Raw genomic sequence first — 19,586 nt, forward strand, 5'->3', positions numbered from 1 at the left:
CACGTCTGAGCATCGACACACCCAAAAGGCCAAAAGTGGCGCGCAGGAGGCACCGCCGTGCCGGGCTCCAGCCAGCGTGCGGGTGTCAGTGATAAGTGTAGAATGAGCCAAGTGGTGGAGTAGGTATATCACACGTCATTTATATGTTTTCAATTATAATGACGTGTTATTTTAAGAAAATCGTCACCGCGATTCATTTTGATTTGGGATTTTTATCCGGCCTGAGATACGACGGGTGCTCCGCGTCCGGGGGTGAGCGACATATGGTGGGCGATGGTAATCCGGTCGACCCGGGACGCTTTGTTGCAATATCTCAATCACCACTCTCCCACCCCCAACCCCCCAACGCTCTATCACAGAACCACGGCTGCATAGCCTGTGTGTGTCTTGTACATCTCAACAACAACAACACCGTGGACTCGTATCGTCTTCTCCTGCGTGCTTTAAAAAAACGGGACTGCGTCTCATTAGAACCGACTCGTCGCTCCGACCCTCATCTCCAAACCGCTCTCCCCCATCCTCCTCCAATCCACTTCGCCGCAATGCACCAGAAGGGCAACTCCATCCGTCTCCTCACGGGTAAGCTCCTCCACACCTACACGAGATCCAAGGCTGACACTCTTGTCCAGGCAACGCTCACCCCAAGCTTGCTGAGAATGTCGCCAACCGGTATGTCTTTTCTGGGCCGAGTACTCGCGCGAGCAATTCCACGCTCCGACAACCCCAAGATCCTGTACATTCCTTGGCTCATAGCCATGGTCTGTCCAGCAATCCTGGTTGCACCGATCCCTCTACATCTCTGCGCCTAATGCCAATGCTGACGCTTGTCTCTTCGCCATCACTCCTCGTCTTTCGCCCACCCTGACATTGCTCCTTGTCACGCCACTCATAAACCATCGGAACATTCACTTCCGTCGACCGACAATCTTTTCCCCTGCGACGTTTGTCACCCGTCTTGTTGCCCACCCCACCATAACCCGGTCCTATCCTACACTGTTCTCTTTTGATGTTCTGCCCACAGCCTTGGCATTCCTCTCACCCCCTGCTCGGTGACCAAGTTTGTCTCGCTCGAGACCTCGGTGCAAATCCACCAGTCCGTCCGTGATGAGGACGTTTTCATCCTCCAGTCGCCGTCGCCCCCCGACGTCAACGACCACCTCATGGAGCTCCTGATCATGATCTCTGGTGTGTAGCCGCGTGTGCAAAGATTACGGTGTACCCAAGTCCCCCTGGTGGTCCTGTCTTCTGACGCCCAAACTAGCGTGCAAGATCGCTTCTGCCAAGCGTATCACCGCCGTCATCCCGTGCTACCCATATGCGCGCCAGGACAAGAAGGACAAGTCGCGTGCCCCCATCACCGCCAAGTAAGCTTGCTATTGTGTGGGCGTAGAAGCTGACATGCAGGCTCGTTGCCAACCTGCTGGCCGTTGCCGGTGCCGACCACGTTATCACCCTCGACCTTCACGCGTCCCAGATCCAGGGTTTCTTTGACATTCCCGTCGACAACCTTTTCCTCGAGCCCTCCATGATCCGCTACATCAAGGCCGAGATCCCAAACTGGCGCAACGCCATCATTGTGTCGCCCGACGCCGGTGGTGCCAAGCGGTAAGTTTGAACGGCACCGTTCCTTAATTAAGCTCGTGTTTTGGATGCTGACATTTGGTCAGTGCTACCGCTCTTGCCGACCAGCTCAACCTCGACTTTGCGCTCATCAACCGCAAGCGCAAACGCGACCTTTCGGCCTCGATGATGGTTCCCACCGTTCCCCCTACTCCCATGGGTTCGGACGCTGGCTCGCACCACGAGGACGAGGACGAGCACGACCACACCAACGACATGATGGAGCTCCTCGTCGGCGACGTCAAGGGCCGTGTTGCCATCCTCATTGACGACATGATCGACACTGGCCACACTGTTCGCCTTGCCGCCGATGTCCTCCGTGACGCCGGTGCCACCGAGGTCTACGCCCTCATCTCGCACGGTCTCCTCTCGGATGTCACCATCGAGAACCTCAAGGACCTCCCGCTCAAGAAGCTGGTCGTCTCCAACTCGATCGACCAGACCAGCAGGCTAGAGGCCTGCCCCGTCCTCGACACTATTGACGTTGCCCCCGTCATTGCCGAGTCGATCCGCCGTACCCACAACGGAGAGTCCATCTCGGCCCTCTTCAAGCCTGACTACTTCTAAACCACCATTCGAAGGTAGTGCAGCTGAGGCTGGTGCGCGGTCAACCTGCCCCCCTCGTGTACCATTTGTATGACTGTGACGCAGAGAACGATGCATCTCAATCAAAGAAGGAAACGGGTTCCGCGCGCGCGGCGTTTACGAAAAGTCAATGTCGTCCCAGTCGTCGCCTGTCGAGTAAGCTGACGTAGTCTCCACTGCGCTCTACCTACCCATTCCCATGGTGTGGCGGAACCCGGCCTCGTCGTCGAGGGCATGCTGCGACTTGATGAACGACATGACCGCGTCGACATTGTCTGCTGGGTTAGAGCTTGCCGCAGTTCGAACCCACCATGCCAACGCTGTGCCGCCTTCTTGGCCACGGCCGCCGCCTGGCGCTTACGCTGATACTTGACGGGGTCAGCAGCACCGTAGGCGGCCAGCTCGGTCTTGAGGGTTGCACGCGTGGTCTCGGCGTCGGCAAGGGTGGCCAGGAGCTGGCGGCGTTCGGGCTGCGTGGGTCAGGCAGGGTCCGATGAGGTCCACCCACAGTGTCCTCGCGTCCCTGCTGCGAGCTGGCCAGAGTGGTGCGCGCCTCGGTGATCTTGTCGAGGAGGGTGTCGGCTTCCTTGGTCAGGCGGTCGAGATCGGCTTGCTTCTGAATGTGACTGTTAGCGCAGTTGACTGGGGGATGTGAGCGGTAGACAGTACCTTGGCGCCAGCGGTGCTTGGGAAGGACCAATAATCTGCCGTTAGCTGTTGCAGAAGAGCTAGGATAGCTAACAGTTGCTCGTGCCACTGATGCTGTCAGCTACCACAATCAGAGCACCAGCTCACATCTTCTCCATCGTGACCAGACCATCGGCCTGGAGCTCGTCCAGGATCTCCTTGACCGATTGCTGCACTGGGTGGTTGAGCTCACGTTGGGCCTTGAACATGGCCAGCTCACCGATACCCTTCTGTTCTGTGAGGGTTAGTTGGGAGTCCCAACCTTACGCAACTCACTAGGCGCATTCTTCTCGAGTTCCTTGAGAGTAAAGAACTCGCTCTGGCGGTTAGCTGGGAGGGGAGGAGAAGGGAAGCTAGAGAAGCTGGGTTGGGCGCACCTTCTCGTGGAAGAGCTCCATCACTGAGTGGGTGAGCTTCGAAGAACGACTTAACCACCTACTCTTTGTGCGTTTCTCCTCGCGAGAGAGACCGCGTTTGGACATTGTGGTCTTGTGGTGGGTGTGAGGAGGGTGGAGAAGAGTAAAGTTGAAAGATGGCCTGCGTGAGTTGTAATGCTAGTGTGGTGGTTGAGAGGGAAGGCAACAGATCGCCGGGGGGAAGGCGGGTGACTGGACTTGGGAAGGGTGGAGAAGATCGTCGTCTGGATCGTCACAGATCACTGCAGGTGGTTGTCAGCAAACTCGTCACATCTACAACCTTACCACTGATAACTGAAGACATCACCCTGGCGTACTCGCACAAGGATAGCTCGTGTGTATAAGGCGTGTGCCACTTCTGAAGCTCGTCAAGCCCATAGCCACCTCGTCTGTGTAATCACTGTGGCGACGTGTGTCGACGATCACTGATCAGTGACCAACGGTGGGGTACATTGTCCACCACTCCCGGGAGCCACCTCTGTCTCTCATCTGTCCTCCTCTCTCGCCACCAGGACTAGCGTCGAGTGTGCCTGCTGTCTGCTGTCTAGTACAGCATGCGTGCATGCGTCGTCCTTGATGCTCTGTGATCTGTGGCCAGTTGGGCTGTGGCTCACCTTGCGGCGTTCGTCGGCAAACCGCGGGCCACGAGTTTCGATCATCCCAGTTCTCTTGCGAGTCCAAGAACAGGCGGGCACCGGAGACTCAAAGCCAGGACAACATCTACTTTGCCCCTCCACGGGTGCCCATCAACGACCTACTATGCAGCTGCAGTCAACGTTCTGGACGTTCTGGCGGACACCATTGCTGATAAAGAGCGCAACTTTCTGTCGGCGTCGTCCGGTTTTGGCGCAGCCCTTTCCAATGAACCGGGGGTCCAGCCAGGCACGAGCGATAGAGACGATGTCGTGATGAGCAAGCATTCCGTGCTCTCGTTTGCTTCTACCCACATCCCGTCGCAGAAACATCTTCTCTCTTCCTTATTCCCCTCTCTAAGGCTCAACAGCGCTTCTCCCTCTTCTCCACCTCCTCCCTTCTCCCACACTTTTTAGCTCAGCATGCCCGCGACGCTCCCGGCGTGGCCACCGGCGCTCACGCCCGAGCAGCAGGCCGAGCTCCTCCTCGAGGCATCGGCGTACGCTCTCGCCCACGGCTTCACCTTGCTCCCTGTCCACCCTCCCTCAGGCCCTCCTCCAGCCCCCACGCATGCCATTGCTGCCCCGCTCTCGCTCTTCCCCACCCCCTTCCCTCGGAGCGAGTACGAACGCGCCCGGTCGCTCCAGACGGCTTACAACGCGCTGTACGCCCGCGTCGCACTCGACCAGGAGTTTATCGACCGCGTGATCGGTTCAGTGGCCAAGGTGGACACGTTCCAGGGAGAGCTCTGGACTCGCTGGAAGGGTGTTCGCGCCGAGCTCCCCCAGCCTGTTCAGCTGGGCATCTTCCGCTCCGACTACCTCCTCCATGCGTCCGAGAGCTCGTTTGAGATCAAGCAGGTCGAGTTCAACACTATCGCCGCGTCGTTTGGCGCTTTGAGCCAGAAGGCAGGAGAGATGCACCGGTGGGTAGAACTTGCTTTTTCCTTGCTGACCCAGCAGCTTCCTTGCACAGACCACAGGCGCGTTCTATGGTGCGGCACCAGAGCTCGCGGACGCTACTGCCTACCCGGACAACCACTCGCTCGAAGAGTTGGCTGCCGGCCTGGCCCAGGGCTGGAAGGTGTACGGCAACAAGGACGCCGTCGTCCTGGTCGTTGTGCAAGAGGGCGAGCGCAACGTGTTTGACCAGCGTGGACTCCAGTACGAGCTGCTGTCCAAGCACGGCGTCAGGAGTGTTCGTTACACGTTTGCCGAGCTGGGGCGCCTTGCCCAGGTCGACCCTTCGTCCAAGCACCTCCTCATCCCTAACCCGCTCACTCCCAACGCTCCCCCCTCCGAGATTGCCGTTGTCTACTACCGCGCCGCCTACACCCCAACCGACTACACCTCGTCCAAGGAGTGGGACACGCGCGTCCTCCTTGAGCGCTCCCTCGCCATCAAATGCCCGACCATGGCGCTCCAGCTCGCCGGTGCCAAGAAGGTGCAGCAGGAGCTCGCCCTTCCTGGTGTCCTTGAGGACTTCCTTCTGGGATCGAGCCGCCCCGACGTTGGCCTCGGCGCTGGTGCCGGCTCGCTCACCCAGGAGGACGTTGACGCCGTGCGCGCGACCTGGACAGGCCTGTGGCCCATGGACGACAGCGAGGAGGGTCTCGAGGCCCAGCGCCTGGCCGAGACCCACCCCGAGCGCTTTGTGCTCAAGCCCCAGCGCGAGGGCGGTGGAAACAACATTTACCGCACCGACATTCCACCATATCTCGCCAAGCTGGCCGCCGAGCCCAGCAACCCCGGCGACCCTCCCAAGCGCGAGGGCTACATTCTCATGGAGCTCATCGAGCCCCCACAGGGTGTGCACAACTGGCTCGTGCGCGGAGGAGAGGGCAAGCCCCGCCTCGCCGACGTCGTGAGCGAGCTGGGCGTGTATGGTGTTTCCCTCTTTGGCGGCAAGGACGCCAAGAGCATCGTCAACCGCAGTGCAGGAACCCTCCTCCGCACCAAGGGACGTGAGAGTGACGAAGGTGGTGTGGCAATCGGTAAGCTGTTGCCGGATTCACGCAACTGACAACTCAGGCATCTCATCAATTGACAGTCCCCTGCTTGTGAACTAGAAGCGTAGAAACCAGAGCAGTGTATGGGTACTGCTTTGACATGGACAGCTTATTCAAATTCATTCGTCACTTTTAAAGCTGCTGTCCTTTTGACACTAACACTCTTCAGGTTCCTTCCTTTTCTCCTTCACCTCAACACGTCAAAGTGTAGGCGCGGCTTAGAACTCCTCAGCGAGCCACTCGAACGTGTCGTCGAGGGTCTGGTCCTTGCCATGGAACGAAAACTTGAAGACGCTCTGGGCCTTGTGGCTGTTGAACGTGATGGCCTTGGCCTCGAGGCCGGAGCGGAACTTGGCGTCCGACTTGCCGGGGGTGAGCTTGCGGTCCGGGTAGATGTGCATCGCCGACTGGACGAAGGTGTGTTAGTACTGCTACCTCCTGGGAAAGGCGGGCTTTTACTCACAAGGGCAAGGTCGTTGCCCCACATGGCACACGAGGCGAGGATGAAGCGCTGGCCCGATGCTTCCGGGGTGCGGAGGGCGTGGATACAGGACATGGCGACTGACAGTCAGAGAGACTGCAAAGATATGAACAACTCACCGTCACGGACGTCGACGACGTTGTACCACTGCTTCTCAATCTGGGCCTCGGTGACACCAGGGTGGGTGAAGGGCTTGCACATGTCTGCGGTCGTCAGCTGAGGTGCCGGGTCGGTCCATGCAAACCTGACACTGAGGCTACTTACTAAGAACAGGGTGGTGCTTCAGTTCGCCAGCGGCCTGCATGGGTGCACCAAGGACCATGGAGGGGAGGAGAGCGACGGCGTCGTACTTGCGCGTTTGCTCAAAGTGCTCCCAGAACTTGCGCTCAGCGAGGACCTTGCTGGCTGCAGAGCGGTCAGCGAGTGGTCTGGATCAGGACGACACAGAAGAGCTACTGACCGCTGTACTTGTCGTAACCGGAAGCCGAAGCGCCCTTGGATTTACAGTTCTCCACCGCGATGTTGTTCCAGTCTGCGCGAACGCGGGTCAACACCACTGCCACTGAAGCTTGCACTCACCATTCTCAGTCCACGTCTTGGGGCCCATCATGTTCGACGGCTCCTGCGCAATGGCGCCAGTGGAGCTGATGTGGATGACGCGCTTGCACTGCGGGGCATGGGCGTGGATGGCGGACATGAGGCGCTCGATGCTGTGCACGGCCGGGTCGATGATGAGCTTGGGGTCGCCCTTCTGGTCGAGCTCGGCCGGGGCGGCAAAGTTGACCACGGCATCGACGCCAACGACGGCCTTGTCGTAGGCACCGGTCTGGGGCGTCAACTAAAGGGAACCAGGGTGGTGGAGAAGGGGTTAAGGTTAAGGCAGTACTCACCTTGATGAAGTCCTCAACGATCATGGTCTCGACCTTGCCGCCAAAGGCGTCCTTCATGCGGTCGGCGCGCGCGCGCGAGCGCACAGTTGCGCGGACCTTGTAGCCCTCGTCGAGGAGCTGGCGCACGGCGTGGGTACCGAGGTAGCCAGCACCGCCAGTGACGAGAACAAGGCCGGACTGGAGAGCGGGCATTGTGATGTGTGAGTGTGTTTTGGGAGTTGCGTGAGGAGGTAGTTATGAGATGAGAGAAGACGCTGGGGGTGAGTGAGCTGAACGGGTCAGTGGTCTGCTTATATCTTGCGACAGGCAGGCTCTGGCCGCGGCGTGGGATTCACCCCAAGTAGCCAAGACGTGCAGGTCACAGAGTGAGGACAATACCACGCTCCAGAACAAGTGACCTAGAGAGTCAGCGGATCAGTGGTGGACAGCAAGGAACACCGGGCAACCATCACCGCAGGTCACCACTAGAACCGCCACATTATTCCCTCTTCACTCCAGGACACGGCGCCACCATCAGCACACGGCACGGAGCATGGTGACCAGTCACGGCTCTTGGTCGCTCTTGGAGTGGTGGGGCCCATGGGGTAGAATTTTGCTTTGGGCCCCATTCTTCAGCAGCAGGCCTCGGTTGTGACAAGGACGAGGAGGGAAGTGAGCGCCACGCTGTTGTTTGTGTGTATGTGTGTTTGCGTCAGCCGTCCTCTGCATTCCCGTGGCCTCTGGAGTCCTAATTCACTGTGACAGCCTGTCGGTGTTGGTGGGAATTGTGACCCTCATGAAGCACAGTAGTTCACAAGATGGCATTTCTTTCATATCTATTCTACACTGATGCCTTTTGCTTGGCGGATAGGGCCTGGACTGTCTCCAGAAGCGTGGCGTCCTTGTCGCGGTAGTTGAGCCCCAGAACGCGTGTGGCCTTGGAGCCGTCGAAGACCATTGCCTTTGCGACTAGGCCGGCGCGGTAAGCCGGGTCAGCGTTGGCATTGACGCCTGCCTCCGGCAGGACTTGGGCGGCAGCGACGGCAAAGTCGTTGTAGAAGAGCGGCGCCGCTGCGATAATGAAGCGCTCACCCCCCGCAGCGGGAGTGGTCACACCAGCGACGATTGCAGCAGCGACTGACATGTCAGCAAACAGTGTCATGGGTCATTTTCATTCTCACCATCGCGGACATCGACAATGTCGACAGTGGGCTGCTCAAGAGTCGCAGTTGGCACGCCAGGGCGCATGAACGGGAGAGCAGACGCGTTGGAGCCGACAATAGCACCGCCAGCGGCGGTGAACTGGGTAGGAGGACCAAAGATCTCTTGGTCAGAGTGCATCCAAGGGGCAAGGGACTCACGAGACCGGGGTTGAGCACGACGCCGTCAAACGCAGGCTTCTTCTCCTCCAAGAAAGACCAAAACGCCTTCTCTGCTACAGTCTTGGACGCTGAATACTTGGCGCCTCCAGGAGCAGCTGCGCCGAGCTTGTCACAGAGATCCACAATCTCGTTGTTCCAGTCGGCCTCCGTCCTCTTCCCTGGACCGGCAACGCCTGCGCGCCCAACGGCAGCGACGGAGCTGGGGATGTTAGGTCCATACTGCTGGCTGGGTAACCTACCTAATGTCCACGATACGCTTGGCCTTGGGATTGTTCTTCTCGAGGGAGTGGAGGATGCCTGTCACTCCCGCAACGGCAGGACCAATGACGTTGTTGGGGTCGCCCTCGTTGGTCGTGTCGAGGGGAGAGGCTACGTGCACGACGGCATCGACACCGACAACAGCCTCATCGTAGGCGCCGGTCTTTTGAAAGTCAGTCGCGGCTACATGCCTTCAGTTGACACTCACTTTGCTCATGTCCTCGACGATGACGTAAGAGGCCTTGGGACTGAGCTCTTTGAGGTGCTCGCCCTTCTGAGCCGAGCGGACTGTGCCGCGGACCGAAAAGCCGGCGTCAAGGAGAGCCTTGACGGCATAGCTGGAGCGTCAGCATGTGGGAACGTGGGGTGCGAGCAACCAGCAACTTACGTGCCGACAAAGCCCGAAGCGCCCGTGACAAGGACAAGGCCAGAGTTGACTGCGGGCATGTTTGGTGTGTAGGCGTGGCTGCGTGATGGGTGGGAAGGGGCTGGTGGATGAGTGGATGTTGTGCGTGTGAGTGAGGTGGATGGGCAGCGTGTGGGAAGAGTGAGAGAGTGGAGTCTGTCCTTTAAATTGTCTGCCCGTCAACTGTGCCATGCCATGCCATGTCATGTCGTGACATCTAATCTCGCTTGGATGGCCATGGCCGGCAAAGGCGCACCGGCCGTGTATCCCCGGTGGACCGGTGGACTCTGCCGAGGCGGATTAACAACGATGCCGTGATTATAAACAAGTGACCGTCGGCCTTGTAGCCCTCTATATCCTCTATGCATTGTCAGCATGTACCGCTGTACCGCTGTGGGGATGGCTTTGGCAGAATCCAGTGGTGTGCATGCACGTTTTGACAAGGAGAGATTTTGCTTTTCTTGGCGGCGATCACCGACGACATATCCATATGCCCACAGCTTGTCATTGACGTCATTTGTTGACAACAATGAACATTCCCCATGCGTCCACTCTTTTGTTCCTCGTCACTTGCTGTGCGCGGCCTTTTGCTGCGCCCGCATATGCCTAGACTTCTCATTTAGAACCACGTTGCCCAGGCTGTCACCCCCGTGCGTCTCAGAGAGCCAGCTTCGGTCTTACCCCGTGCGTGTCTTCAGTGTTTGTGTTTCTTCTGGCGGAGCCCGTTCTTCGGCGCCACCAAAAGCCGAGAAGGCTTCTTCTCGGAGCCTCCGCATCGGTCCATCCACTTGACAAACCCCATGGTCCCATGTACCTTCCACCTCTCGCATCGGCACTCCGGATCCCAGGATCCCATGTCTGATGGGAACACCCGGAGCTTGCTGTTATACACTGGCACAATCACTGAACACAACCCACACTCCCCCCTTTTTGTCACTTCGCACTCTTGTTCTCCCCAACACACAAACACCCATCAACAATGTCTACTTCGCACCACCCACACCTAACCCCACCTCATCCATTCCACACCACCTTTGTCAACATGCGCTCAACGTCGCCTTTGTCGTCGGCGTCATCGTCCACCTCGCAGCTGTCCCAACTGGCTCAGTTCAACGCAATGTGTCTGCGCACCCAGTTTGGGTCACGGTCGAGGTCGCGGCACACTGCCGAGCGCCGCGCCATGCTCTGGGACTACATTGAGGAGCACTTTCCCTACCTCGAGAACAACCAGAGGCTCCAGTACCTTCGCGAACGGCGCGACCTCGAGTTTCCCGAGCTGGTCAAGGAGGTGCGGCGTCTGATCACCGTGGAGGTAAGCAAAACCGGGTGGCGTCAGCGGCTGATCGAGCTCAGCAACAGCCAAAGAATGCTGCACCTTCCTGTCCCCCTGCCATCTACGACAATCCTCGCATGCGGTTTGAGGGAAAGCTCAAGTCTGAGGGTATTACCGATGCCGTAGAGGTCTTGTTCGAGGACACGGGCAAGTTGAGGTCAAGGATTTACCTCGTTTTGGCCGAAGTGGACCCACTGTTTGAGATCAACGACGGCGAATACCGCATGCTTCTCGACGACCGGGGGTTTTGCCTCCCCGACGTCCTTCGCGAGATCCTGCGGATCCTTGACATGGGAGCAGTGAGTCCATGGCGAGCTACTGAGCTGACCTTGTTGCAGTATGCGATTCCAATCTCCATGTGGCACAACCTCTCGGGTGCAAAGTCTGACTCGGGGGTGAGTGACCGTTCGGCAAAGAGTGGAATGGACGCTGATCAACAGCTTGAGCGCTCTCCACAAGCTACCAGCCCGTGTAGCTGCGGGAACCACTACTCTCGCTCTCACTAGCCTGCTTCTCCACTTTGTCTCCTCAGCACTTGAACATATTAGCAACAGCACGTAAACATCATCCACATCAACCGCATGCCCTCGTCTTGTACAATACCTTACATGTAACCACGTTTGTTTCTACATTGGCCTGTGACTGCTTCTACCCAAATGTCGGACCTGCCGAGAGACGCAAAAGCCGCCACCCGAAATGAACAGAAGCGGTGACGAGGCGCGGCCTGTCTTCCTTCTCTTCGGGCCTTATTCGTCGGACCGAGGGAGCGGCCTGCCGGAGCAACCGGGCGCGGTGGCGACTGTGATCGCCCGTTCTGGAATGGAAGCGCACATAACTGAAACTTGTGTCACAAACAACGGCTGTCGAGTGAGACACAGAGGCGACGCAGTCAGATCCAGCTTAACGACGCACACGGCCACTCCGGCCTGCGGGCACTCCGGCCTTAGAACCATTAACAGACCACTCCGTATGCATCCCCTCCACAGTACGTACTGTACGTGCTACTCTGCAGTGGTAAAAGCCACCGACGCACGGACAATGTTCTTCCATACCTCGAGCTCATGCTCGTCGCGTGGCGCGTAGATCATGACGTACGTGAGTGGCATCAACACGCCGCTGATCGGGTGTCGCTGTCCCCAGCCAGTCCTCAGGACGGATCTGGCATCTTCCAGGCTGAGCAGGACGTGCGAACTGCCTTCAGAGTGGACATGCGCAATCTCGCTGTGCTTGACAAACTTGGGCGGGTGGACCAGAGCCACGGCGGGGAACGATGGGTGTTCAAGGACCGACGGGCGGAACTCGAGGAGCTGAGGAGAGGCCTTGGTGAGCGAGCTGAGGTACGCGTTCATCTCGTCGACATATTGCGGCGCCGGTTCTGTCGTCTGGCGCTGGGGAACGACATAGCCGGGCACCGTCGGACGCTCGCCCGCACGCGTAGGGAGCGGAGCCGCCAAAAAGGACTCGCGCCCGTGGGGAGCAAACTCGGCGTCGGCTGCAGGGTTGGAGAAAGGTGCTGGCGACAGCGTGTCGCGTGCAAGTGGCTGGAGGAGGCCTTGGAACGCCCACCCAAAGACATTGTGAGGGAAGCCGCCCGGACCAAGGGCCATGTATCCCCGATAAGACGCCAGGAGGCTTGACACCAGTGGTGAAAGGACCAAGGGAAGACCGAGGGCCAGGCTGACGGCGTATGGATGCTGACGAGCAGACTGCACGAGGGCGTCCAGCGCCTTGCTGGGAGCTTGTGTGAGTGACATGTTGGGAGTGGTCGGGATACCCGTTTGTGTTGCGCTCGAGTGGGTATTTATGGCTGTACGAGGTGGACGAGCCATTCCGCATTATGTGATACCCCGGCTGCGATTGTTGCTGTCAGGCACACCTCTCTCGGGAGCGTGAACATCCGATTGAACATCCGATTCCCACACATGTTGCATCTTCTTTTTGCTTAACAGACTTAAGAGCACTTATATAACACATAAATTTACGCTCCCCTTCAAGCTACCACTTCAGGCCGCCCAGGAAAGCCTTGACAGAAACAGCGACCTCGTTGACATGGGTCTCGAGGAGGAAGTGGCCCCCGTCGAGGAGTTCGACTCGCGCGTTGGGAAGGTCGCGCTTGAACGCCTCGGCACCAGGGTAGATGAAGCACGGGTCGCCCTTGCCCCATACGGCAAGAAGCGGCGGGGAGTGGGTACGGAAGTACTCCTGGAACTTGGGGTAGAGCTTGACGTTGTTCTGGTAGTCCCAGAAGATCGTGAACTGGAGGTTGCGCTTGTCCTCGGGGCCCAGGTGCTGGAGATAGTCGAGCGTGTACATCTGCGGGTCGACAAGCTTCCGGTTGGTCTCGGGCACGCCGTCATAGTACTGCGCCTTGGTCCACTCAATGTCGCCGATCGCCTCGAAGAGGACCGAGCGAATCTCGGCGTGCTCGTCACCCCCAGCCCACCACCTCTGCAGGCCGCCCCAAAAGTCTGGACCGAGTCCCTCATCGTACGCATTGCCGTTCTGGGTGATGATGGCGGCGATGAGCTCGGGACGCTTGAGCGCAAGGCGAAAGGCAGTGGGTGCTCCGTAGTCGAACACATAGACGGCAAACTTCTTGATCCCAAGGGCGTCGACCAGGCCGCTGACCGTCTCTGCCATGAGGTCAAAGCTGAGGGTCACTCCTGCGGGAACCGTGGTGTGGCCGAAGCCCGGGAGGTCAGGTGCGACGACGTGGTACTGGCCAGCAAGAAGCGGGATGAGGTTGCGGTACTGCAGGTTGGTGGATGGGAACCCGTGAAGGAGGATGACAACCGGCGCGGTTGCCGAGCCCGCCTCGGCGTAGTGCACAGTGACACCCGACGAAAGGGTCTGGTTGTGGAACGAAGTAACCATCTTGAATGCTGCTGGTGAAGGAGAGTGGGAGACGACTTGAAGATGCGTTGGGTATGAGCAGACTGTCGTGCTTCTAATATACATGCTCGCACACGGTCGGCAGTGCGTCAGTTGATCAGCCACGTTGACACAATGACGTTCGGCTCGGTAAGGCAGATGGAAACTCCGTCGTCGTGACTAATCAGTCCAAACGTGTCAGTAGATGCTTGGTGCCCGGGTATCCCATGCATGTTTTCCGAGTGTACCTCGCGATGCAATGGGCAGTGCAGATGCAGAGAAACACTGGAGTCGACACAGTCAGCAGACGTCATGTTTGATGGACAAGTGGGACTGTGGGGGACGGGCGGTCGGCATCCTTGCTTCCGTGATGTCATCTCACACAACGAGGCGCCTCCTGATGTTCCGAACCGACTCGAACAGTCTGTATGCATGCGCGCGTCACGCATTGATGGCACTGGGCACACTGGATCCACAATAGGTTGCACCCCTCTGGGCCTCCGAAGACAAACATATATTGATACCATAATGAAAACACCTCGTCTGGAAACAAGGGCGAGTGGTACATATCTTCACACCTTCATGCGAGGGACATCATTCCTTAGCCACGACCACCGCACCATTGGTGTCGAGCAGCTATTGATGCATTCTCAGTAGATAATGCCCAAGTACTGGCCACAGTAGGCACAGTAGCATCTACGCCCCCCCATGCAAATCTCGTACCGGCCAATAACGCACTGGACGGCTGTCTGTGAGCGCCATTTCCAGACGTTTTACCCCTACCTCCCTTGTTCTCCCCGGCTTCGTTTCCGGCACAAGGCATGGTTAAAGACGAGTGGCGGATGTTTCAATGCTGGCTGCGTTGAGGGTGATGAAAATGTTTTAAAAGGACGAGAGGGCGAGTCGTTGGGATAACTGAACGGGGCATCCGGCAGGTATTTTATACACTTTTTTGTGGCCTCGGTGATGGAATCCGATGTCACACTTTTCTCTGCGGAATCAGAACCCCTCCGCAATGTTGCACTGCCTGCTGCTGATGGCTGATGATCAAATCATTCAACAATGCTGGTCATTGCGTCGGGTTCTTCAAACCAGGTCTGCAGCCAATCCATAAGAGGTGCAGGACACACACTTCATCGGGTTTCGGGAGAATTTATTGTTATTTAATTTCAAATCATACATCAGACTTAGGCATGAACCTGCTGGCGAGAAGGAACAGGCATGGGGTCGAGGTGGGCATTCTTCTGACGGAGGATATACCTCTTGAACCACCAGGGGAGGACCTTCTTGACCTGGTAGCCCGTAAACTGGGCTGTAGGGACAGAGAAAACCTGTCGTGCATTGTCAGCAAAAGTGCCACGCCGTCGCCCATGTGACACACCTGGTCGAGCTCCTCAAGGGTGAGCTGCTTGGTCTCGGGAACCCAGAGGTAGATCCACACAAAGGCCACGGCGTTCATGCCGGCGTAGAAGCCAAAGGCGCCTGTAGGGGTCAAGGCGCGGAGGAGACGAGGGAACTGTGTGGTTAGTGCTGGGCGGTAGGGTCTTGTACTCACGGTCAAAGCAAGAACGGCGCCCCAGGCGTTGTTCCAAGCGACACTCCAGGACATACCCTGCTCGCGCTGCACCAGAGGGAAGACCTCGGCAGAGTACATGAAGCTGAAGAGGTGTTAGCCACCGCGACGGATGTTTTTGACGATATTTTCCCGCCACCTCCAAATGTATGCGCAAACTTCACCCGTCTATTGCTGGCGGATCATTTGGTACTTACGGGACTGGTCCCTCTCCAACGCTGTAAGCAATTGTAAAGAGGTACACAAATAAGGCGACCAAACCCGTGCGGATCTGTTGGTCCTCGATTAGGAAACAGAGACCGCCGGCAAGAAGCGTCCAACACATGTTAGGGAAGGTTGCAAGTAAAAGTGAACGACGTCCGACTTCAAAGGGTGGTCAGCAACTGTGGTATTTCTCATGGGACCCACAAGTGTCAATCGTGAACACGGCGGGAAGGGCAAAAACAAAGTTGAGAGCGCCAAAGCCGATTGACGCGTATAACGCTTCCGTGTCAGTTGAGCCTCCCTCGCTGAAGATTGTGGACGAGTAGAATGCCATCTGTTGTCGTCAGCAACGCTCCTTGAGACTGATCTTTACAATGTTTATGCCACACATCTGTTGAGCGAGCATGACGACGGAAGCGGCAAGGGTGGCGCGACGGCAGCGAGGGATGGTGAAGCATTCGGTCAGGCGAGTGATGTAGGTGCGACCTTGAATGACCTTTTGCTCCTCGGCAAACTGGACGTAGGCGTAGTACTGGACAGTCAGGTTTCGTGTATCGGAGAGCAATACTCACAAGGTCACGAGCCGCCTGGAGTTCAGTGTTTCGGATCTTCTTCATGGAAGTCCATGCATCTGTGATGCGTCCCTTCTTCATGTACCACCTGGGACTCTCAGGACAGAACAGGACACCAATGGCAAGGGGGACGGCCGGGATGAACGCAGAGCCCAGTTGAAGACGCCAAGCAATCTTTCCGGTGTCCTTAACCGCAGCGTTGGCGCAGAATCCAAGGAAGATGCCAAAGGCGGTCCAAAGTTGCCAGCCCATGGTGAGAGCGCCGCGGATAGCCGCAGGGGAGATTTCGGCGCAGTACATTGCGACGGTCGCTGCCTTGGCGCCAACACCGACACCCATGACAAGACGCACAGCAGCAAGCGCCTGCCAGCTGTGCGTGAAACCGGAAGCAATTGGCGTGGCGATAAGCATAATGGCAGTAATAAAGATCTCTCCTCGACGGCCAAACCAGTTGTTCAGAGGGTCACTGATCCAGCAGCCAAGAAGACAGGCCGAGATGTAAGGGGACGAGTTGACAAAGCCGACAATCCACTCGTCGCGGTTACCACCCGGTTCGCCGACGGGTGTGGCGATACCAAACTCCTGGGGGAACGAAAGGTCTTGCGTGAGCTGACAGGTCACACGAGTTTCACTCACTGGCACCGTTGGAACCCGTCTGGTCCCACCCCTGAGTGGCAGCACCCAAAGCACACACAATGACCGTCAGGTAGAGAGCCTTGGGCAGGTGCCACTTGTGCTTCTTCTCGTGCTCAAGAGAATCCTTGTCCTCGGAAGTGAGCTCGGGAATGTTGGCAAAGTCATGCTGGCGCCGCGCAACAAGAGCGCCCTTGCGGAACGTTTCCTGGTCCGCCTGAAGACCAAACTCCTCGACGAAGGCGTCCACCTCGGCCATCAGCTGGCCGTGGCTGCGGCCAACAAGAGGGTTGAGCTCATCTTGGAGCTCGATGGCAGGCGGTGTGTTGGAGCCATACTTTTCGATCTGGCTGTCCTCGTCAACGACGATCTTGTCTTGATGGGTGGGTGGGGTAGCCATGGTTTGTTTGTCAGAGGCTTGTGGGGAAAGGCGGGGCTCTCTCTTGGCAAGATACATGTACAATTTCCAGCACGGAATAAACGCAACCGGGTGACAAAGGAAGCTGCAGCTGGTCTCTCAGCAATTCGCAATGGTCACAAGAGGTCCCCGCTATCTGACATTTCCCCAATCAACTCCATGTCGACGCGCAAAGCCAAGATGCATAGCTTGCCACATCAGGTCCGTCTTGGTATGAGCGATTTACGACTTCCTTCGCCACGCTGCCTCAAAGCAAATCGTTCCTGGACACCCCACCTGCCCCCACTCCACATCGTGACCATCGGTCCCCAAGCACGCCAAGGCCTTGGCGAGGACAGCCGCAGTCCCGAGTCCGCTCACACTCTAGCCTAGTTGCACTCTGGAATGGCCATTTGGAGGTTGTGGGCGGGGTGAATGGGCGGACAGGGCGCACATTGAGGCTCGTTGCCTTCCCCAAATACCCTCATTCTCCCCGATGTTTAGTCAAACCCGAGATCTTGCTCTGGATATCTGAACACATGTTGCGGCAACAGCCACCTGCTGAGCGGTATGTGCACTCTGATAGTTGCGGCAAGATTACAGCTCCCTGAAGCGCTTACTACTGGGTAGCTGTTGCTCTGACCTTGACCCGGCGGCACTTGGCACCTCCGACCCCCACCTGGTCCTCCATGCTTACTCGTGGGGTAACTGGGGTCATGAACTGTGGTTGCTTTGTGGATGTGGACGTGAGGCCATGAGGCACGGCTGCAAGTCTCTGCCCACTCTCCGTTTGCGGCTAGCGGTCACGAAAACACGGACGCGATGGTGACTAGGCGTCGGCTACTCTTAGCGGCACGACCCGGCAACAAACGATTGGCAACGTGAGCCTCTATCCGTGCCTTTTACAGACCGCATCTCAGCAGCCCCGACAGTGATAGCGTATAGCTGAAGACTAGCACGCTGCGTGGTTTTGTAAAACGTTGCTTTCAAGCGGGGTTCCAAAGGTCCGCGCCTCACTCTGAGGTCCCAAAATGTGATTACGTAAAAGAAATTGAGCGGATGTTTGCCTTGCAGCACGTGACCTGGTTTGCCGCTGGCCGCTGGCCGCGCTTCAACGCTCCCCAACTCGTCGACTCGCTGACACGACGTGCCCTCGTCCGCCCATTCACGATTCCTTTCGCCTCCCCAGTCCGCAGTGTGCAGTGCACTCATCAGGAAGCGCAGGCTATACTCTAGCCTAACTTTACATGTCCGCACGTTACCTACAGCGGACTCTACTGCGGGTATGATGTCACGCAATGTCGGGTAACTGGGTAAGGTTCGGGACACTTGGTGGGGGTGGCGCACACTGTGGTACTGTACGTACTGTGGGACGGATGCTGGCGAGAGGATAGTGTGGTCTGCACTGCCAGCAGGTGCCGTATACCAGAGTTTAAAGCCAAGTTGCCGTATTTTGTGCTCTCACACGACTGACTCTCACTCACACATCCCTCAATGCCCACCAGCAACAAGGTCGCCCTCATTACTGGATGCTCCGAGCCCGCCAGCCTCGGCGCCGCACTCGCGATCGAGTTCAAGCGCCGTGGGTATCGCGTTTATGCGACTGCGCGCAATATTAAGACGATGGGCAATCTTCAGGCCGAAGGGTGTGACCTGTTGACCCTCGACGTTGTCTCACCCACCTCGATCCAGGAAGCCATCAGTGCTGTGACGACCGACGCAGGTCGTCTGGACCTCCTCGTCAACAATGCAAGTCCCTCGTCGGGATAGAACACTGACTAGAAGGCCGGTCTGGCGACCGTGTGCCCCCTACTGGATGTCGATATCGACTGTATGCGCCGAACGTTTGAGGTGAACGTCTTCGGGCCAATGGCGATGGTGCAAGGCTTTGCCCCGCTCCTCGTTAAGACTGCAACTCCCGAGCGCCCGACGGTTATTGTCAATATCGGCAGTACCGCGTCCCTTCCCCCACCCTTCATGGCGACCTACGGTGCATCCAAAGCTGCCATACAAGGTTTATCAGGTGCCCTCCGACTTGAAATGTACAGTCTCAACGTCCGCGTTATGACCCTCGAGCTGGGGGTAGTAAGGACGGCTATGAGCGCCGGCGAAAAGCTAGGCGACATTATGAGGTCGCCCACGTCTGGCTATTACGACAACTTTGACGAGATTTTCAAGCAGGTTGAAGCCACCATGGCCGACCTGCTCACCAGTGCTCCGACCGCGGCCGCTGTCGCCAGCCAGATTGCCGATGCAGTCAAGGCATCGCCGCCGCCAAAATTGTGGCTCGGCGAAATGTCAGCGGCGTTCCGGTTCATCGTCCCTCTACTGCCCGTCAGGCTCCTTGACCATCTGTGGTGGAAACCGCAAGGGGTGGACAAGGTGAAGGCACCTATCCGGTAGGCGTCACGCATGATGGCATATACTATGTGTTTATGGTGCTGCATAATGGTAGCCCGCACCACCTGTCCGCACAAGAATGTCATGTTCTGTACTTCGGAAGTGCGGGCGGATAAGCAGCCAGAACCCTTTGACCTTACTGTCATACGGACGGCGACGGTGTTTGCCTAAAAATGGTGGTCGACTAACATTAGTTGCGGAGGTCATGAGGTTGCATGGAAAGCATGGTAAGGGTGCGAGACACTACTATACAGTATG

At 57.6% G+C, this 19,586-nt stretch overlaps 11 protein-coding genes across 11 annotated transcripts; 5 read left to right on the forward strand and 6 right to left on the reverse strand.

The window, feature by feature from the left end:
• Positions 1–542: 542 nt before the first annotated feature.
• Positions 543–2,187, forward strand: EHS24_003124 (uncharacterized protein; the record flags this gene model as incomplete). Its single annotated transcript, XM_028618823.1, has 6 exons — positions 543–579; positions 630–669; positions 1,022–1,185; positions 1,262–1,364; positions 1,405–1,605; positions 1,668–2,187. 6 exons carry the CDS (start codon positions 543–545, stop codon positions 2,185–2,187), a joined length of 1,065 nt encoding a protein of 354 aa, XP_028472711.1.
• Positions 2,188–2,322: 135 nt separating this feature from the next.
• On the reverse strand, positions 2,323–3,374 carry EHS24_003125 (uncharacterized protein; the record flags this gene model as incomplete). Its single annotated transcript, XM_028618824.1, has 10 exons — positions 2,323–2,354; positions 2,397–2,480; positions 2,516–2,675; positions 2,714–2,821; positions 2,875–2,909; positions 2,948–2,961; positions 3,001–3,127; positions 3,169–3,211; positions 3,270–3,292; positions 3,332–3,374. 10 exons carry the CDS (start codon positions 3,372–3,374, stop codon positions 2,323–2,325), a joined length of 669 nt encoding a protein of 222 aa, XP_028472712.1.
• Positions 3,375–4,363: 989 nt separating this feature from the next.
• On the forward strand, positions 4,364–6,009 carry EHS24_003126 (uncharacterized protein; the record flags this gene model as incomplete). The annotated part of the gene is made up of 3 exons (XM_028618825.1): positions 4,364–4,866; positions 4,904–5,934; positions 5,972–6,009. The coding sequence occupies 3 exons, from the start codon at positions 4,364–4,366 to the stop codon at positions 6,007–6,009; spliced, it is 1,572 nt and encodes a 523-aa protein (XP_028472713.1).
• A 158-nt stretch (positions 6,010–6,167) lies between these two features.
• Positions 6,168–7,512, reverse strand: GRE2_1 (methylglyoxal reductase (NADPH-dependent) gre2; the record flags this gene model as incomplete). The annotated part of the gene is made up of 7 exons (XM_028618826.1): positions 6,168–6,356; positions 6,413–6,510; positions 6,550–6,633; positions 6,695–6,835; positions 6,891–6,962; positions 7,010–7,268; positions 7,321–7,512. The coding sequence occupies 7 exons, from the start codon at positions 7,510–7,512 to the stop codon at positions 6,168–6,170; spliced, it is 1,035 nt and encodes a 344-aa protein (XP_028472714.1).
• Positions 7,513–8,140: 628 nt separating this feature from the next.
• On the reverse strand, positions 8,141–9,386 carry GRE2_2 (methylglyoxal reductase (NADPH-dependent) gre2; the record flags this gene model as incomplete). Its single annotated transcript, XM_028618827.1, has 6 exons — positions 8,141–8,436; positions 8,481–8,622; positions 8,661–8,880; positions 8,921–9,102; positions 9,148–9,277; positions 9,328–9,386. The coding sequence occupies 6 exons, from the start codon at positions 9,384–9,386 to the stop codon at positions 8,141–8,143; spliced, it is 1,029 nt and encodes a 342-aa protein (XP_028472715.1).
• Positions 9,387–10,462: 1,076 nt separating this feature from the next.
• On the forward strand, positions 10,463–11,153 carry EHS24_003129 (uncharacterized protein; the record flags this gene model as incomplete). The annotated part of the gene is made up of 4 exons (XM_028618828.1): positions 10,463–10,657; positions 10,705–10,977; positions 11,017–11,073; positions 11,145–11,153. 4 exons carry the CDS (start codon positions 10,463–10,465, stop codon positions 11,151–11,153), a joined length of 534 nt encoding a protein of 177 aa, XP_028472716.1.
• Positions 11,154–11,679: 526 nt separating this feature from the next.
• Positions 11,680–12,432, reverse strand: EHS24_003130 (uncharacterized protein; the record flags this gene model as incomplete). The annotated part of the gene is made up of 1 exon (XM_028618829.1): positions 11,680–12,432. One exon carries the CDS (start codon positions 12,430–12,432, stop codon positions 11,680–11,682), a length of 753 nt encoding a protein of 250 aa, XP_028472717.1.
• Positions 12,433–12,673: 241 nt separating this feature from the next.
• EHS24_003131 (uncharacterized protein) lies at positions 12,674–13,552 on the reverse strand (the record flags this gene model as incomplete). Its single annotated transcript, XM_028618830.1, has 1 exon — positions 12,674–13,552. One exon carries the CDS (start codon positions 13,550–13,552, stop codon positions 12,674–12,676), a length of 879 nt encoding a protein of 292 aa, XP_028472718.1.
• Positions 13,553–14,736: 1,184 nt separating this feature from the next.
• On the reverse strand, positions 14,737–16,931 carry EHS24_003132 (uncharacterized protein; the record flags this gene model as incomplete). The annotated part of the gene is made up of 8 exons (XM_028618831.1): positions 14,737–14,880; positions 14,931–15,065; positions 15,105–15,207; positions 15,320–15,485; positions 15,531–15,660; positions 15,700–15,858; positions 15,899–16,497; positions 16,535–16,931. 8 exons carry the CDS (start codon positions 16,929–16,931, stop codon positions 14,737–14,739), a joined length of 1,833 nt encoding a protein of 610 aa, XP_028472719.1.
• Positions 16,932–18,422: 1,491 nt separating this feature from the next.
• EHS24_003133 (uncharacterized protein) lies at positions 18,423–18,698 on the forward strand (the record flags this gene model as incomplete). The annotated part of the gene is made up of 1 exon (XM_028618832.1): positions 18,423–18,698. One exon carries the CDS (start codon positions 18,423–18,425, stop codon positions 18,696–18,698), a length of 276 nt encoding a protein of 91 aa, XP_028472720.1.
• Positions 18,699–18,761: 63 nt separating this feature from the next.
• EHS24_003134 (uncharacterized protein) lies at positions 18,762–19,331 on the forward strand (the record flags this gene model as incomplete). The annotated part of the gene is made up of 1 exon (XM_028618833.1): positions 18,762–19,331. The coding sequence occupies one exon, from the start codon at positions 18,762–18,764 to the stop codon at positions 19,329–19,331; it is 570 nt and encodes a 189-aa protein (XP_028472721.1).
• Positions 19,332–19,586: the final 255 nt, after the last annotated feature.

The sequence above is a fragment of the Apiotrichum porosum genome, assembly GCF_003942205.1.
Source record: "Apiotrichum porosum strain DSM 27194 chromosome Unknown scaffold_15, whole genome shotgun sequence".
Classification (NCBI taxonomy): domain Eukaryota; kingdom Fungi; phylum Basidiomycota; class Tremellomycetes; order Trichosporonales; family Trichosporonaceae; genus Apiotrichum; species Apiotrichum porosum.